This window comes from Eucyclogobius newberryi, unplaced genomic scaffold (genome assembly GCF_026437365.1).
Source record: "Eucyclogobius newberryi isolate DKJ021-1_F unplaced genomic scaffold, fEucNew1.0.hap1 SCAF_8, whole genome shotgun sequence".
NCBI classification, from domain to species: Eukaryota; Metazoa; Chordata; class Actinopteri; order Gobiiformes; family Gobiidae; genus Eucyclogobius; species Eucyclogobius newberryi.
In genome coordinates, this window is record NW_027316500.1 from 7,692,041 (window position 1) to 7,711,831 (window position 19,791).

The 19,791-nt window shown below is 42.0% G+C and overlaps 1 protein-coding gene across 1 annotated transcript; it reads left to right on the forward strand.

Annotated features, from left to right (window-relative positions):
* The first annotated feature begins 1,603 nt into the window (after nt 1-1,603).
* LOC140351614 (radial spoke head protein 6 homolog A-like) lies at nt 1,604-9,736 on the forward strand. The gene is made up of 8 exons (XM_072437515.1): nt 1,604-2,281; nt 2,878-3,100; nt 5,164-5,457; nt 5,830-6,108; nt 6,461-6,628; nt 7,545-7,683; nt 8,139-8,256; nt 9,441-9,736. The coding sequence occupies exons 1-8, from the start codon at nt 1,734-1,736 to the stop codon at nt 9,664-9,666; spliced, it is 1,995 nt and encodes a 664-aa protein (XP_072293616.1). The 5' UTR covers nt 1,604-1,733; the 3' UTR covers nt 9,667-9,736.
* Nucleotides 9,737-19,791: the final 10,055 nt, after the last annotated feature.

A 19,791-nucleotide genomic window follows, 5' to 3' on the forward strand; every position in this document is an offset into this window, starting at 1 on the left:
CAGAGCTCTTCTGTCCTCAGAGCTCTTTGGGTCCTCGGGTCCTCAGAGCTCTTTGGGTCTTCAGAGCTCTTTGGGTCCTCGGGTCCTCAGAGGTCTTTGGTCCTCAGAGCTCTTTGGTCCTCAGAGCTCTTTGGGTCTTTAGAGCTCTTTGGTCCTCAGAGGTCTTTGGTCCTCAGAGCTCTTTGGTCCTCAGAGCTCTTTGGGTCTTTAGAGCTCTTTGGTCCTCAGAGCTCTTTGGGTCCTCAGAGCTCTTTGGTCCTCAGAGCTCTTTGGGTCCTCAGAGCTCTTCTGTCCTCAGAGCTCTTTGGGTCCTCAGAGCTCTTTGGGTCTTTAGAGCTCTTAGGTCCTCAGAGCTCTTTGGGTCTTTAGAGCTCTTTGGGTCCTAAGTCAGTTTAAATGTGTAATATAGTCATTAAGGACTTAATGCTGAGAAACTTTCCATCCAGCAGAACAAGAGGATTTTGTTAAAGTGGACGGTTTCCACTTCTCCACAAGGGTCAGGTCCTTGGACCCATTTGTGTTAAACATTCCTTATCAGAGGTGCAAACCATAAAGGGGAAAGGGGTCTGGTGAAAACATAATGGCTGGTCCATGGGGGATGGGTAATATTCCTGATCCATCCAACATTTTGCTTTTCTTTCTTCAACAGTGTCTTGAATTATGAAAAGGTCTTTCAAAGGTCTTTTTGGGACATAGTTTAAACACAATTAAATCAGAATCATCATGCACATGGTCTCAATCCTTATAGTTGCAATCACATGTTATGTCCTCTGGAGACAGTGTTGGAAAGTACCTAAAAGCATGTACCAAAAATATTGAGTTTTGAGGAATAAGCTGTAGAAAAACAAGCTTAGGACGGTCAAACATGGGAAAGCATCAATCATAAAGTGATGTGCCCGTCCCGGAGACGCCTGACACGCTGGCAATGTCACATAAATATGAGAAGTGGAGTGTCTGGAGAGTCTGCACAGTGTGGTCCAATAGACTTGGTTTTCCACTAACCACGGACAAAATGTATGATTCATGTCAGCACAATTTAATGAATAGAAATTACAGTTTTGTGATTTCTGTCATGTCTTTGTGATTTTAATGCACTTGGTGAATTGCCTCGTGTACAAATTGTGCTCTATTCTTTAGACTTAAAGGCGCAATGGACCATTTTTCGGCGATTTGAGAACGCAGGCGGAAGTGCGCATGCGCACTCCCCCGTGCGGACCGATACAACACACGCGTGCGTTTGTTTATTAGCCCAACGGATCACATCTCTCGTCTCCCGAAGATTTCTGTCTCTTCTGAGTCAGCTCGAACTGTCTTTCTCCGTCTTCATTTTGCCCCGTACACTGAGGGAACTATATTATGATAGATCCATGCGCTTAGGCACGCGGAAACGTGAGAAGGAACCGCACGCGGCTGCAGGTGAGCGATAGGTGCGTTTTATGATTGATACGTGGCAGGACAAATGATTTATCCACGCCACGAGGAAATATGATACAAAATTTACTGAAAAAAATCGTCCATTTCACCTTTAAATGGGAAAGGCTTCGACCCGTAGAGGCAATTGGTGCTTACGTCATCACGCACGCACGCCTGTTGTACCCGTTACCGTAGCAACCTCTCGGAGTTTGTTTCCTCGCTGCACCTGCTGCGCTTTCGTCCCGACTCAAACAGAGCAAGCATTAAAAGTTAAACCGTTTGTGAAGTAACGTTGTTGTTAGTTTTTACACAAAGGAAGAATGTTGGAGACGGACCAGAATCAGGATCAGAACCAGGACCAGGACCAGGATCAGGACCAGGACCAGAACCAGGACCAGGATCAGGACCAGGACCAGGACCAGAACCAGGACCAGAACCAGAGCCAGAACCAGGACCTGAGCCAGAACCAGGACCAGGACCAGGACCAGAACCAGGACCAGAACCAGAGCCAGAGCCAGAACCAGGACCTGAGCCAGAACCAGGACCAGGACCAGGACCAGAACCAGGACCAGAACCAGAGCCAGAGCCAGAACCAGGACCAGGACCAGGACCTGAGCCAGAACCAGGACCAGGATCAGGACCAGAGCCAGAACCAGGACCAGGACCTGAGCCAGAACCAGGACCAGGATCAGGACCAGGACCAGAACCAGGACCAGAACCAGAGCCAGAGCCAGAACCAGGACCAGGACCAGGACCTGAGCCAGAACCAGGACCAGGACCAGGACCAGAACAACCCGCAGACGCGAACCTCAGCCGCAGCGTTCAAGGCGTTTCTCATGAAGTCCAGCACCAAAACAAACACCAACCTGTGAGCGACGGAAACATTCCAATTAACGTCTGCAAATGAATGTTAGCCCATTGATTTGCGCTAGTTTATCTCATGTTAATTCAGTAAAGGTTTGTGACTAACACGTTTGAACAATAGGGCTGCAACCATTAATTGACTGCTAATTGTGACTTGTCGATTAAAAAACATAATTGTGGTATATTTTAATAATTTTAATTCTGGACTATTATATCTATATATATATATATATATATATATATATATATATATATATATATATATACAGACTCTAAAACACATACGAAAAAACCCTTTTATGGCAAAGACAGTGGCATTATTAAATCGAAAAGTTAAAAAAAACGTCTATCTAGCCATCAGTCACCATATTTCATAATTTAATTTGGTGATCGACCTTTTTAAAAAGGCTCAGTGTACAATAAAAATAATAGTATGAAGAGTTGACTAGTCAACTACTAATATCATTGTTAGTGACAGGCAGCCCTTTCAAGTAGAAACTTTCTATTGATATGAAACATCAACAAAATGCTTTGTAAAAACACAGTTCTCTGTAATATTTTCCTCCTTATCGTCACATATAATCTGGTTTTATGTTGCAGTTATGACCACTTGACGCAGGTGCTGTTGAAGATCATGGATGAGCGTCCTCCTGATGTCGTGGACGTGTTTGAGGACATCAGTCGCGAAGTGAAGCGTGCCCAGTTTGTGAACAAACAGAGCACGCTGAGGGACATGAGCGAAGATGACCCTGCTGTGACACTCGCCGAACAACAGCGATCACTGTTCATCTTCCCTGAGGAACAAGACCAGGAAGACGAGCTGGTATATAAATATCCACAGCTAAAGACTGCTTTAATATTTAGGTTTAGTCACTATTTAATAACTGCATGAAACTATTATTCATCTTTGTTTGAGCCAGTTCATTCTAGGTAGTTCCTTCTGTGAGTCCTGATTATGTTTTCCTCTTTTATAGTGATTATGGGTTTATAGTTTAGTCTTCTACTTTACTAACAGGACGTTTTACATGTTGTATGTAGCATTTCACTGTCTTTTCTGTGCTCTCAGATATGGCGTAAACATATTACAATCAATCGGAATCAGAAACTAGAGCTATTGACAGATATTCACAAACTAGGAACTTGTTTTTATCAATTTTCTGCAACATAAAACAATACAATAGAGATGATTTTAATAGTAAAATATAAAACAACCATGATAATGATTTTTTAAAATGTGCATAATAAATAAGGTGTTTAAAAATAGACTTTGACTAAATATAATGGTATGGATTATGGACAGTATGGACAAAACAACGGTGGAAAAACTAGCGGTGCAAATTATTCAGCTGATAACAAGTGAAAAACATACTCCAAACTATCACTGGAAGTTCTTGTTTTTACATTTTGAGTTTTGGTCCTCAAGCTTATCATCCAATCAGAAAGGTCTAATTTTATCCCAGGCCTAACACCAACACTTTTTAGTAAACCTTAAGGGCCTCAACATTATGTGTCTAAAGGTGGGCTGAGGAGTCAAAAGTTGTACTTTAACATTATATTACTCTTGTATTACTCAAGTAAAAAGTAGTGCCCCAAAAATTTGATCAAATAGATAATGAGAATAAAAACAATTTGGTGTAATCCCTCGTCCAGTGGTTCAAAGTAAAAAAAAAAGTATTTTCTCAACTCAACTAAGAGTATAACTTATACTTTGAACTCAATATAATTTGAACGACAAAATATTTAATTAATTAATAATTAATTAAATTAATTAAATAAATAAAATAAATAAATAATTAATTACACATCAGGTATTTCCTCACATAAAAAATGAGAGCTAAAGTAAATCATGTATGAAAGAGAGGTGCAAGAAACACAAATGTTCAAATAATTTAATCATTGTCAACAGTAAACTTTTGTCACTCACAGAGGAAGAGGAATGTTTACTCAAGTAAGAGACTGATTAAGGACAAATAACATAACAGACACAGGCACCATGGAAAACATAACCTCAGGACTCAACTTTAAAATTGGCACATTTAAATAACAATGGACAAATTGGGAACATGTATTCTGCTGTAATTTCTGACCACGGACACCCCTTTTGCCTTCACCTTACACGGCTTCTTCAGCTCATCTCTGAGCCCTTGGTATTTCTCCAGTTTCTCATGTTCCTTTTTCCTAGTGTTGTCATCACTTGGTTTTGCCACGTCAACCACAACGACTTTTCTCTGCTGTTTATCCACCACCACAATGTCATTCTCCACCACCTTTGGAGGTGTTTCCCACTTGGACTTTGGGGTTTCCATATGGCGCACAGATGTTCCTGTACACTGTGCCAGCTACTTGGTTATGGTGCTCCATGTATGATGTCCCTGCCAGCATCTTGCACCCTGCAGTTATGTGCTGGATTGTCTCAGGGGCCTCTTTGCACAGCCTACACCTTTGGTCTCCTCTGGTGTGATAGATCTTGGCCTCTTTTTCTCTGGTGCTCAGGGCCTTTTCCTGTGCAGCCATGATGAGTGTCTCTGCGCTGTCCCTCAGTCATTGGTAGAGGAAAGCTGTGGTGGTGGACATTGCAGTACCATGGGATGGTAACATCTGGAAAAAGGAACATGAGAAACTAGAGAAATACCAAGGCCTCAGAGAGGAGCTGGAGAAGGTCTGGAGCGTGAAGTGGTGGTGCCCGTAGCGAATCAGAGTTAATAGAAAATAAAATAGTAATAAAACCAAAAAAAACAAAAACCTCTAATAATACTATATAAATACAAATAAATTAGGGGAACTTTGGTTATATTCGCCCACTTCATATCTAAATCTTTAGCAGACATAAACTCTTATGTACAACAAGTAGTTGATTGATCTGAGTGGATTCTGTTTCTCCTGCAGCTGGAGCCAGCACTGCCCAATTTGACTGAGGTGGGCCATTACCTGGAGCAGATCGGTGTGGGCCTGGGCCGCGGGGAGCTGCTGAAAGTGTATCTGGCTCTGAGGCAGCTGGTGAAAACAAACGCTCTGCCCCGCTGTCGATTTTGGGGCAAGATCCTGGGAACGGAGAGCAACTACATCATCGCAGAGGTGGAGTACAGAGAGGGAGAGGAGGAGGAGGACGAGCGGAGCGAGGAGGAGGTATTTGGAGAGAGAGACAACGAGGAGAAAGAAGACAGAGAGGTGAGAGACAGAGTCCACTTCTTTATCCATGGGTTTCTGAATGTTGAGAATGAGAGCCACTTACACATCATGAAACTGGAAAGTTGAGCCTTTTTCAGTTCTGTTTCACATTAATAGACCCAGTAATAATGACATTAAAATATGCACATTTTAATAATTTAATTTAATTTCAAGTTATTGTGTCAAAAACGATATACAACAATGCAATAATATTCATATCACCAGCCATACCACCTTTTTGGCTTCCTTTCTTTCTGATTGTTGAATTCTCACTTGGATGTACTTTGTCTTGTCTTGTCTATAATGTTTGTGGCACTGGCTTGGATCAGATCTGGTAAATCTGGTAAAGTTTGAGAAGATAACATGTCTAATTTGTTGTTTTAGATTGACATTCCTCAGTCGACCTACAAACCACCTCCGGTCGTCCCTGTAGAGGCGCCTGGTACGGGCACAAACAAATGTGTGTACTATGTCAGTAAAGAGCCAGGTTTCCCGTGGACCAAGCTTCCATCGGTGACTCCGGCACAGATCACCTGCGCGCGGCAGATCAGGAAGTTCTTCACTGGGCGACTTGACGCTCCCATCATGAGCTACCCGCCTTTCCCCGGCAACGAAGCAAACTACCTCAGGGCTCAGATCGCTCGAATCTCCGCGGGGACGCAGGTGAGAGGGATCAATTATATGTGTTTTTTTTTTCTAATCAAGACTCCACCTTTTTATGTGTGTTTGACATTTGTGGAAAGACTGAACAATTACTGATAAACCTTTACTAATATTGATTTCAAAATATGTAGAGATCCACACTATGAGATGAAAATATTAATGATAAAGATATCTTAACAAGAAAATCTAGAAAACAATCACGCAAAAAAACAGTTACGTAAAATGGCAAATAAATCTAAAATATACCCTCAAAGTGGAACAAATTCTAAATAATTTAATATATTTTGACAGATATTTCCCACTTCTATTATGTGATTTCAATCTGAGTTTGATTTCTTGCTCCTCTCTGCAGGTGAGTCCACTGGGTTTTTACCAGTTCAAAGAAGAGGAGGGATTCGAGGAGGATGAGCGGCCCCAGGACAGTTACGAGGTCAACCCAGAGTTTGAGGGCATCTCTGCTGCCAAACTGTCCAAGTCTCTGTCCCTTTGGGTTCACCACACGCAGCACATTCTGGAACAGGTCAGGCAACAACTGAACGACACCTGCCTACACTTTATTGTCCCATTCGACCCATTCTTCAATGCCGCTGGGGAAACTGTCAGGAGGAGCAGAACCAGATCCAGATCTTTGTGCTAGGTTTGGTCAGGACGGCTTGCCTAACCAGCCATCCCCAACACGTTTTGGCAAACTACTTATCAAAACTGTGTGTGGGTCTGGGGCTCGACCGCTGCGCTTCAATTTCTAGGGCGGAGTTTAGAGCAGAGACAGAACCAATCACATAAACCCAGAAGTGACTCAAAAAACGCGACGCGCTTAACCGGATATTACGTAGCCCATGTCAACAAGGCGTGTTCCGCGTTATCCGTCCCCGAACGTAGAAAATGTCTCCTGAATCGCGATGACGCCCTTCGCATAACCGCATCTAACGCACGTTCATCACGGCGAGTAGAGCGGACTTTCTTGATTGTTCAAACCGAAGCGAGAGCAGAAGTAAACACTCGGTCATGAGCCGGGTCCGCCATCTGTCACTGTGCCCCACTGTGGAAACATTTTATTTTTTACACAATTTTTTTAGTAAGATCTAGCTTACTCAAATACTAAATCAGATCCAAAAACTCTATACATTGTTTTGTCTCTAATGTGGCAACAAAAAACTGACTATACATTTTTTTAATTTATCGTTTATGTCTCAAACATGTGGAATTTTGGTTGTTTTTATGCTTAAAGTGCCATATTTAAAAAAGAAAAAACATGACATGATGAAAAACGTTTTTTTCTTACATCTTTGACCATAAACAGAGGAATTATCAAACACATCTATGAAGTTAATATTTGTTCCTATTCACCTGCCGTGTCTCCTGCAGTGACGTCCTCTAACTCCTGATCTCTAATCTGCAGTTGTTAATGATGTATTGTATTCTTGCTGATGCTGCAGGGTCGCTGTACGTGGGTGAACCTCACAATTAAAGCTGAGGAGTTGAACGATGAGGAGGAGGAGGAGAAAGAGGAGGAGCCGGAGGAAGCTGAGCCTGAGATAGGGCCTCCGCTGCTCACAACACTGTCCCAAGACGCAGGTACACGGGCATTTGCCTTTAGATTATTATTTTGTCTCAATAAATCAAGAACTACATGTCTATGGGTTCCACTTATTCCATAAATAACTATTAAGTACTTGACCAATACGTATAAACATTGAAGCTGTCTTAATTTGCAAAGTATTTTTTGTCATCCGATCTAAAACAACTATATTTGTACTTCACGTTTACAAATATAGAAACTTAATTGATTGTGAAGGAATCGTCATTTACTGCCTGCTGTTCATGCACACAGCAAACAAGATATATCTGTATAACATGTACATTTGATACAGATATAATTTAAAGGGAATGTTCCATTGTAGAAAAGATTCTGTTGTATCATCAGGACTCTGTTTTTAGAAAAACAAAATGTTTGCTTTTCTAAAAAGAGTCCAGATGACACAACATATTTTTTTATGTTGTGAATCTGTGGATGAATATCTGTGTTGTAGAGCTGTTCCACACACCTCCGTGGACTCTGAAGATATCGTCCAGCCTGACTCCAGAACATGCTGTGGCCTATGTCCGCTCCAATCTGTGGCCCGGGGCTTACGCTTACGCCTTTGGAAAGTAAGACTGTCCACCACTACAATTTTGACTGTACAATATAATTTATTTGTTATTGTCAGATAAAATGAACAATGAAATTCAGTTCAGCAATCCTCCGCTCAAACAGCAAATAGGGTGAATGAAATTACTATTTTTGTTGTTCTTTGTTTCCAAATGTGCAGAGATTTAAACACAATTTAATCAGAATCATCATGCACATGGTCTCAATTATTATGGAGGCAATCACATGCTATAATGTCCTCTGGAGACAGTGTTGGGAAGTACCTAAAAGCATGTACCAAAATATGTATTCAGACCATTGATTTTCAACCGAGACAGAGATCCCCCCGGAGGAGTAGGAGGAAGTGTCTGGGGAGGAGGAAGTCCCTGCTTAGACTGCTGGCCCCGCGACCCGGCCCCGGATAAAGCGGTAGAAGATGGATGGATGATTTTCAACCGCTTGTTCCCGTTAGGGGTCGCGGGTGACTGGAGCCTATCCCAGTGACTTTGGGCCTTAGGCGGGGGCCAGCTCGTCGCAGGGTTAACACAGAGACACACAGACAAACATTCACTCTCACATTACTAGGGCCAATTTAGAGTTGCCAATTTTGCCCTCCATGTCTTTGGACAGTGCGAGGAAGCCAGAGAACCCACGGTAACACAGGGAGAACATGCAGACTCCACCCAGAGAGATCCTGTGATGTTGGTCATTACAGTTACACTTTTATTAGGAGGCATTCAGAATGCAGTTACTTCACTAAAAATCAAAGGAATACATCACGACTCTTCATTGTGCAATTCAGTCTTTGATCTGCGTGGTGTATTAGAACAATTCTTCCAGTGTGTGCATTTGTGTCATAGTGATAAGTCAAATGGTGCAATAAGCATAATGCTAAATCCTATGTTGTGTTTTGTTACACCTGTAAATGTATTCTCAGTATTCAGAATACAGTACTCTGATTCGACTCTGCAACAATATGTTACAAAACTATTAGCTTTTAAGTATTTTGTAACTAAATACTTCACTGTCTGCAGAGAACAAACTCTGCCAGTGTTCTAAGGGGTCTTAAGTATAAAATATCCTGTTATCTTAACAGTTCAAATTTTAAATAGTTTCTGGACAAATGAGGGATTACATCAACGTAGGTCGATGTAGGTCGATGAGTCTTATTTGCTTGACTCTTGTGCTGCTAAACCATTCGCAGAAAGTTTGAAAACATCTACATCGGCTGGGGCCTGAAGTACACGGGTGGGGGTTACAGCCCACCTGTGCCACATCCGCCTCAGAGGGAGTACCCGAGCGGCCCTGAGATCACGGAGGCCCTGGACCCCACTGTGGAGGAGGAGCAGGCCCTCAAGGACGCGCTGGAGGAGCAGGAGGCAGCCAAAGAGGAGATGGAGGAGACCGATGAAGAGGAGGATGACGACTGAGAGGAACTTAAATAAGCACTGGGTTATTAAAGCTTTACTGTGCCATCGGTCAGTACGGTATATTACAGGGTTCAGAGGGCTTTTTAATTTCTATTATTTTTTTATTTATTACATTTTGTAAAGTTGTATATGAAATAAACCAACCCTCTTCCTCCTCATTCTAAATTGACCCTTGAGTGAGTATAAAAGTATTGTACACGTACACCTAAGGCCAATGGATCAACTACTTGCTTGACTTGAAACCTAGGACATTAAAAGAATTAGAAAGTGCTTTGGGAACCACTAGTTGGATTAGATCAAGTATAACCAATTATTCGGTAATAGCCAGACCTGTAGAAAAATTAAAGTTGGGGTTGAGGACCTGGGATGAAGATAAAAATAAATTGGTTGAGCATAATTGTTATCCAGGATGAATTAGAACTTTTCCATGAGTTCGTAAATCTAATAAAAGATCGAGTTAGGAATCTTAGCCCACACACAGGACAAAACCCAATGTTAGTATCGGCAACAGTGGGGGAAGAAGGGGGATATGCAACAGTACAAGAAACTGGAAGCATGAACCCATTGGCCTATTACAGCATACAATACTCTAACACAGAGTATAAGTATAGTAACACTGAAAAAGAGCTGCTTATATTGTGGAAAACATATAAGGAAATACGCAATATGCTAGGAGATAGGAGATATACAAACCGATAATCCGTTGACTAAAGAAACACAAAAGGCTTCAGTGGAATTTTCCAAAGCGTATCAAGCAAGATACTCATGTTGCAGGACGCAAATTGGACTTTCCAAATCATAGGCAATAAGATTCCCAAACCACAGATTGAAGAAGAACCAGCATGGGATGGAGAGTGGACCATATTTACTGACGGTAGTAAAACCCAGGATGATGAATTAGGAAAATTGGGTTTTATAGTTTTCAGAAAGGACAAAGAGTATCATAAGGAATCCAATTTTGGAGGAAAAACAGCACAAGAATCAGAGTTGTTAGTACTATTATATGTCTTACAGTATGTAAAAAAGAAGAAGATCAAGAAGGCTAAAGTAGTGTCGGACAGCTGGTATGTAGTAATGGGGTGTAAAAGAGCACCTTAAATTACCAAGCCTACAATGGTAAAGAGCTAGGCCACAAGGTACTGTGGGTCGTTGTAGCACAATTTTTGCAGAAACCTAGAATCATAATAGAACATATCCACTCGCATACCAGTAACACAGGATTTGATTTTGAGGGAAACAAGAAGGTGGATGAGTTGGTCCAAGCTCGAGGAATTAGAGGAGTCGATGTACTTTTTCCCGAATCTTGGAGAGGTGACAAAAGACTGATTGTAATACCTGAAATAGATCAGATGCCATATCTTAAGAATATACATGATATGTTGCTGCATCCAGGAACCAAACGGATAATGGTGGCGGCTATCACTAGAATCTATCCTATTCAGAAAGAGACGCAACAAGAGGCAGAGAGATGTATGATATCGTATTTTTTGGGAAATACGGAACTGAAGTCTCTGCGCACTGATAATGCCACCATGTTCACAGGAGCACGGTTTGAAAGATTTCTCATTGACGTTGGTGTAATACGCGCTCCGCTAAGGAAGCTATCATAGCTACAGGACCCATGTGGCGGACACTCAGAATACGCATGTATCTATGTGTGGCAAGACGAGGGTGTTGCAGGCATTTTACATTAATATTTGAACTAAAGGGGTAGATTTAAAAACACCAACAACGCCACCTGGGATAGGCCCAGGACCCACGGACCCAAGGACACACGGGTTCGTTATTGGCAGACACTTGGTTCAGTTTAGATATAATTTAATTGTCTTTTCAGTTAAAATATACATTCAGGTCAACTCGCATCCACACTCACGGAGCCTGCCACGCCAGGTGCAGGACCGCCACATCAGACAGTACCATTACAGGAAAATAAAACAATGAATAAGAAAGAGACAAGACCAGACTAAAGACAAGACAATTCACAGGTCGTCCTCAGTGCCGCCGCTCCACGCAACAGCTTCCGTGATCTCCCATTACCTATTGAAAGTTTTGTTAGTATAACGGCCTCTTTTACGTGGGAGCTAAGCGAACGGCAACACGTACCACTTCCCTGGCGCACCACGCCTCAGTCCACAGGCTTTACGCCAGACAGTCGGGGCATATGACAGCGGAACCGACCAAACGTGGATGAGAATGTGACCGACAGCGACAGTGGGGCATAGGCCGGCCACCAGACACACGCAGGAGCGTTACACCAGCGAGACGTTGCAGAGGTGAGGGCCTAGGAGCGACGGCACTAAAGAAGCCAAATTAGGTTTAAAATTGAAATTAAAATACTTCATTATCAGTCATCATACCTGAGGACGACGGGAGCCCAACCCTCGGCGCAACCCGGAAGTGACAGCAGTGTCAAAGGCCAGAGAGCGAGAGCGCCCTTTTATAGGAGCCCCCCTGGCGGTAGAAAATGGCAGGCGCGCACTGCCACATATGGGACGAGAATCAGGAGTTGAATTGGCAGGAGCGTGTCGAGTTTCTTTCTGGCCTGGACTGGGATGGAGAAGTGGTGCTCTGTGACACAAGGACCTTTAGGGCCAGAGCCCCAGAGCCCGTGGCGCTGCTAGCCTATAGGACAGTGGATGGATACTTAGCCTATGATGACAACTGAAGTGTATTAAAACTAGGTCCATGCAAAGTTAGGCCTCATTCTGAGACTGGCTTTTAGGAATATGTGTGTTTCTACCACAATGTCTATTCCACGGAATGTAAGGGGCCCACATCTGATTAACTACCGAATGGGAGATGTCTCCATTGGCTGCGAGGCCTTGAGATGCCTTGTGTACATCTGTGTAAGCGCATGATCTCATTTCTGTAACTTCTCCCCTGGTGCTACCCAAATAAGGATACCTTTACATCTTGTTCTCTCATTGGCGTTGGTACATGGATAGGGTCATACCTGTCAGATATTGTTTATCGGTCTTTGTGCGTTTTCAGTATATAAAGGCGAGATACGCCCAGAGACGAGGTTCGTCTTCCTGATCACCAGCGGACCCGGGCGCTGTTTTCTGCTGCCCTGTATTTGACACTGCTTTCTCTGTAAATAAACTACCTTGAAAAGTTTGCAGAGCTTTGTCAGCGTGAATCCTTTGTCTACACCCTACGCCCCAAACGAGCATTGATCCAGCCACCACAAAATGGCGCCACGAAATCGGGACGGATTGCAGACTGGATCGAAGCCTCTAAACAGCAGAAAATCATTGGCCTAGGTGAGTTTTACCTTTCGACCTTTGGTTTGATGCTGTGTGAGTGCTGTTGTCCTATGCCTGTTTCCGTTAAAGAGCTGTGTGGAGGTGATGCTCGGTGAGGCGCGTGTGTGGGAAAGGGGGACACGTCTAAAAATGTGTTAGTTGAATTTGGAAAGATAAATTGTTTTTGTCTAAATACTGAGGAGACGTAGTGATCAAAGACCCTAGATTTAGCATCATTTACCGTAGGCCTCGGTGAAGAGTCAGACTAGTATCTAAGTGATGATATACGTGTCCAAAAATGTATTTTGAACTAAAACTGAAAATATAGACGGTTAACGGAAAGAACCTGTCAGAAATAAAACGGCAGAGAGGTGAGATCTAGCCCCCACCTTTGCTCATTTCTGGTTTCTGCTCCGTGTGTGCGGCCTGCAGTTCTGTGTGTCCGTGCGCCGAGCAGAGAGAGAAGGAGAGAAGAGAGGGGAAGAGAGAGAGGAAGACGTGACGTAAAGTCGTTACGGTAGTAGATGTTAACCCTGGCCAGGAGAGAGAGAAAAAATAAATGCATTATGGTTCCTAAGGTGGTTGTGTTGAAAAGAGAATAAAAAGTACCTGGGAATAGTTTCTTCAAGTTCGAAGAAACGCCGAAGTTTAAGTTGAAAGAAAAAGAAGATAATAAAGTAGTGCCCCGGGGACAGTTTGACCCTCAGAATGGGTCTTTGTGTTTTGAGAAGTAACGTTACTGTTGAAGTTTAAAGGTTAAAGTTTAAAGTGTTAAAAAGTATGAGAGCTCCAGGCGCTAAGCCCCCACCTTTTTCGTTTTCCTTTTTGCTGCTGCGTGTAGGTGTGTCAGTGAGTGTCGGAGAGAGAGAAGGAGAAAGGGGAAGGGAGCAAATTGCTAAACTGAAGAGAGAAGATTTAGTTTTTAGCGCTGTTACAGTTTGAAGTTGAGATTAAAAAGCATGCAAATAAGTTTTACGTTACTCGAGTTTGTTGTTTGTTTGTTGGTTTTTATGTGGGATTTTGTTTTTTTGGTTAGTTATCCTTGAGGCTGGAACTCGAAGGTTATTTTGTCTTTGTGCGTTTCTTTGTTTGCAGAGTAAAATTGTGTTTTTAGGGTGCGGTCTGAGAGAGGACACAGATAGTCTTTCTAAGTTTACGTGAAGTTTAACTTTAAGTAAAAAGAAATTTACTTTAAGTTGAGCAGCGGATGTTGTCTTTGTGTGAGTGCTGATCCGGAGTGTGGAGTCGTTTTTGTCGGTCATTTTTATATCAATTTCTTCGCTCTGTGGAGTCTGTTAAGAGATGTTTCAAGGGGGACAACTGGACCGCGTTTGAGATAGTTTTTAGAAGTTGGGGGCGGAGTTTAGCTCCTCCTACAGGGTGTGAAGAAAGACAGAGAAAGAGGGAAGGCACGGCGGAAGTGCCCAGACAGAGGACAGGAAGAAAGACTGAGCAGGTTAATGCTATTGGGGGCGGAGCTATTGGCTCCTCCTACGTGTGTGTGAGGCAGAGCAGGGTGCGAAGAAGTAGCAGGAAAAGAGAGAGAGAAAAAAGCAGATTGTTAGATACATCGGACTAAGAGGCAATCTCGACCGTTTGTTATCACAGGCTGTACTCGATTTATTATTATAAGATTAATAATAAAAGGGAGGAAGTTGGAGATGAAAAGAGGTTAATTAACGAGAAAATAGAAAGAAATGAATGAATAAATAAATAAATAGATAAGTGAAGGACGAATGATGGTATTACAAAAATAAGATACTTTATTGGATGATTAAGAAAATTATTCATGATGAAAATTATGTTATGATAATTGTTTGAAATAACCTGAATTGGCAAAGGATTAACGTGAACTAATCACTGTTTTTTCTTTTCTGTTATTGCGACAACATACGAGATCGGAGTGACAGAAGGAGACAGGAAACGGAGCAGAACAGTTTGACGAAACAAAGCAGTCAACTGGAGGAGAAGACCTTGGAAAAGGCCAGTTTGTTTCTATTCACAAACTCTTGCATTAAAAAAGACTGTGTAATTACACATTTATAATCACATACTTCTGTTATGCAAAAACTTGGCAATGACTGATTTTTGGGGGTTACACATAATTACATAAGATAAGGCGTATCTTTACAATCGAGAACTGTTGCATTGGTGTGGTCCATTGTGAGTTAAGAGAATTGTTTTTATGCTACTTAATCGGATAAAAACTAAGTTGGTCCTATTATATCCTAATTTGAATAACCAGTGATACAATATCCTAATTTGAGTCGAATAAGGTACATTTTGGAATTGTGTATTGTTAAGTCAGATAGAAAATAACTTTGAACTGATTTACATTGGTCACCAATTTCTGATTATTGGTGTTTACCATACGATAAGACATAGTACTACAATTAAGAATTTTACATTTTTAGTTGATCCACTGCGTATCCTGAGATTTTGCTGAAATTTAACTTCAATTGAATAAAAATATAGCTTTGATTTTCTCATATCTTAAGGTTAATTGGATAAGGTATAATTTTGAATTTGTTTATTGTTACTCTTTAGTTAGATAAAAATAACTTTGGTTTTTGATAGACATTGGATTTATTTTTACTCTTTAGTTATAATTCAGATTTTTGATTGACATTGAACACCAATTTCTTTCACATCTGCTGAGGTTGGCAAACGGTCTTTGACGTTTTTACCAAGCAGCTAAATAACTTGGGAAGTGAGGTAAATTCATTTAATAAAATAAAATAAAATAAATCTAAAGAAAGAAAATATAGCATGATGGCGACATCAAGACTAAATACTACAGTGGATTTGGTGCAGATAAACAATCATCTTGTGAAGGACGTAATTAAAATACTACAGGTGTTGATCGAAACATACAAAGCCAACCAAAAGAGAGGAAGAATTGGACGGAAACGCAAAGAGAAGAGAATAATTGAATTGGAAGTGATGCAACTGTTCGAAAACGAAGTTGTAAAATGGTTCAAAAACAAAGAACGAAGAGATAAAATGAAGATGGAGAGTGAAAAGAACATGCCAATAGTGGACAAAGTGAGGGAAGAGATCAATAGATCATCCTCATATACGCAGGCAACAGTGAAGATGTCGCCACTTTACGAGAAATTACAGGATATTGCAAAAGAATATCCACAGCTCCCAGTGATGACTCAAGATGGAAGATACAAAATTGAAGATGAAAATGAACAAGTAATAGAGACTGGTAAAGCTACAACAACTGTAACAATGTATCAAAAACTCAAAAACAAGAAGAAGAAGTCAAGCTCAAAAACCGTGGGACAAAGACTCAGAAAATTGTCCACCAAAAATGACAAAAGTGATGAAGAAGAAGGAGCAGCGAATGGATACAATCCAGTTGTGAAGAGAGTTTTGCTGCCGCGGAGAAGAAAGGCAAGAAGTCATTAAAGGTGATATGCAAAACACAAAAGGAGAACAATGACACTGAAACAGAGGACAGCGATGAAGAGTCAGAAGATGGATCGGATTCAAATGAAGAGACTCAAGATCAGAGTGATGATTCTGATTCAACATCCTGGAGAAATGCGGAGAACAGACCGAAAGCATCTAGTAAACATCGATTTTCATTCTCAGAGCTTTCGCATTATGAACTGCGTGACAGAACAGTGACAAAGGGAATAAACCAGAAGATGTGCCCAATAATAATAAAAGGACAATGTTTGGAATACAAACCATGGCAAAATGTCGATATGTCGGATTTGATGGAAAAGTTGCCCATACTCCAAGATGGCGCACACCCCTGGATAGCTAAACTGGAGGAGATGCTAGTGGGGACACAAGCAGCAATGGGAGATATGAAGAGACTACTAGCAACTATTCTTGGCATGGCAGGGATGCAAGAAGTCTTGACAAAAGCAGGACTGAACCAATATGCGAAGACAGCAGTGTACGACGCAGAGCTGTTCGTCGCTCGAAAAGGGACAATATGGAGAACATTAAGTGAGATGTTTCCAACAAACGTTCATCCAGATAATATCATTCTACAACCGCTCGGACTGGAGGAGAATTCAAGAGCATACGTATCAAAAGCTCATCAAGTGTGGAGAAATGTCACTGGCAACAATCCAGAGTTGAATCAAATGGAGAAATCAATTCTGCGAGCTAAAATTCAAAAAGGCTTGCCGATACCAGTAAAAAATAAACTGGCAGAAGTTGTTGGCCTTGGAAGCGTGACAAATAAGATTTACACAGACCACATAGCTCATCACGTGGAGCTATATCGGAAAAAGGTACAAGACCAAGAGGTGATGGAAAAGCTAGATCAAGTGCATTTGGTTGACACTAAGAAGAAAGAAAAGAGACAAGCGATGGTGATACAAAATCATCCTCAAGTGAACCAGCCATTGCCTCAAACACAACCAAACCAGGTTCAGAATCTGCCACCACAGACAAGGTCATGGGGACCACAGACAGGGTCATGGGGACCACAGACAGGGTCATGGGGACCACAGACAGGGTCATGGGGACCACAGACTGTCTTCACCAAACCAGCCTTTAACCAGCAACAAACCTGGGGAGATAGAGGCAGAGAAAACTACAACAGAGGTAATTTCAATAAAGGAAACCCGAAGAGATCTTCAGCAGAATGTTACAATTGCGGACGGCTTGGTCATTACGCCCGTGAGTGCAGGAAAGAAAGAGGAAGCTTCAGAGGAGAATGCAGAGGAGGTTTCAGAAGCGGGTTCGTAGGAAGATACAACGGACCAGCCATACGACAGAGAGGCCCGGTAAACCCTTACAGGGGCCTGGTGTTTGGGGTTTAACAGATGCCCTGAAGATCCGAGAGGAAGATCAAGGATTCATGAAGATTACAATTGAGGAAAGACTGGCCATGGGACTAAAACAGAGTCTAAACATTTTGAAGAAAAAATTTGGCTGAAATTGAACAAGAATCTATAAAGGACGATCATTCAAGACATGGATGACATGATAATTATTCACTGAATAAAGAAATGTGTCATAAAGACTCTATCAAGTGTTACAGAAACTATTGGGAAAAAGGGAGACAAAGTCTCAAAAGAAGTTACCATACTGCAAGAAGAATTGGAAAATATAATAATAATAAATAAAATATAGCCGCAAGCGGCAATGATCGGCCCTCGCCACGCCGCCGCCACACCGCCGCCACGCCGCAAGAGGAGGGGGCGCTAACGCGCCCCAATTGTCCTTTTATTACGCCTACTGCTGAATCTGTGACGCTGTCACATCTTCTCCCCTTTGTTTTACCATCAAAAAGCAATTTTATTTTGAATTCTTGGCAAAATGTGCGGCTTTGCCGCACAGACACCGTGACTCTTTGAATGAAAATGTGGATAACTTTTGATGGTCCTGAAGATGAGTCTCACCAAATTTCAGGTTAATAGGACTGACGCCCTGGGAGGAGTTTGTGAAAGTCTAAAGTGTAAACATGTTCTGGCGATTTCCCCATTGGAATAACATGGGAGGTTTCGGTCATCGTTACGGCAACGCCATAACAATTATGACATGGGTCTCATTGACTTTTTTGATGGGGATGCTAAAATTGAGTTGTGTGTTAAATTTCATATAATTTCGCAAAACTAAACATTTAACCTCCATATAAAATCTGTAGGGGGCGCTGTGGCGCCAAATGAATTTATTTCACTTCAAGTAGGTTTAGGGCAAAGAGTTTAACAACTGATTCTAATTTGACGCAATTCGGACTTTATCTGCGCAAACGGCAGAAATTTTAAATATGGGAGATTTCTGAAATTCTAGCTACAGTTTGCGGCTTCGCCGCTCAGAGACCGTGAGAGGTATCAATGTAATTTGGATAACTTTTGATGTCCCACTCCTCAGTAGCATTTTCACCAAATTTCAGCTTTTTAGGGCCAACGCCCTGGGAGGAGTTCGTAAAAGTACGACGTTTGGAAAAACTCTGAAGTCATGTTTAGCCATTTTTGAAGCAATATGGCCGACATTTGGTTGGGTGGACGGCGTTGCCGTAATAATATTTTTTACTTCTCTTGTCACCATCTACCTCTGCGCCAAATTTTTTTTGGGTCATTTCCCATCTCTCAATGCATTTTTGGTACATTTGGGGGCGCTGACGCGCCAATTTTTTTTTTATTTTAGAAAAGGGAAATAGCCAGAATGTAGAGAGGCACGATTTTTAGAGGTGTGAACATTTTTGTGACTTTTCGTCAATGTTCACTGGGTGAAAAATAGGGGGGTTGGTCCCGAGAAGAAGAAGAAAGAATAATATTCCGATGCGAAAACAATGTTTCCCATTTTTCAAATATCATAAACTATACATTTTCGGAAAGCGCTCGCGCTTTCCTACCTCATGGTGTGGGTCCCTGGTCACTGACGGGTACTTTCGTTAATTTTGAGTGGGCTCCACCCACTTTGTGTTTTTGGCCCTCTATACAGTAATAATGTTCAATTTTTGCATTACATGCTTATATGCACGGAACATGCAAGAGATGGGGAACGTATTCGTGAGCTACTTAGCGCAAATGAGTGCTTTATATGTCATCTCAATGTAAAGTGCTCGTTTAGTGCGCACTTTTGCACGGGCTTCGCCCGTTTACAACGGTAATGTTCCATTTTCCTACTACTAATTAGTATGCACGGGGCGTGCATGAGTGAAGGAGTGCGTTAGTGAGTGTTTGGAAGTGGGCGAGCGCTTCGCGCTCGATTTCGTGCGCACTACGTGCGCACTTTCGCAGCCGTGCTTCGCACGGCCTTACGAGATTAATAGGCCTCTCGCCAGCTTGTGGCGCTCGGGCCTAATAATTGTAGTCTTTGTTGTTGTTTTTGTGTGTTGTGTTTGTTGTGAGGTGTGATTTTTCACCTTCACTTTGTGAACCTGCGTCTAGAGCGGCAGAGC

What these genes read in the sequence shown, in the direction of transcription:
- LOC140351614 (XM_072437515.1), top strand. Translation starts at nt 1,734, where the DNA reads ATGTTGGAGACGGACCAGAATCAGGATCAGAACCAGGACCAGGACCAG. An exon ending in AAGACCAGGAAGACGAGCTG is followed by an intron (nt 3,101 to 5,163) that starts GTATATAAATAT and finishes TTTCTCCTGCAG; the next exon opens with CTGGAGCCAGCACTGCCCAA. An exon ending in AACACTGTCCCAAGACGCAG is followed by an intron (nt 7,684 to 8,138) that starts GTACACGGGCAT and finishes TCTGTGTTGTAG; the next exon opens with AGCTGTTCCACACACCTCCG.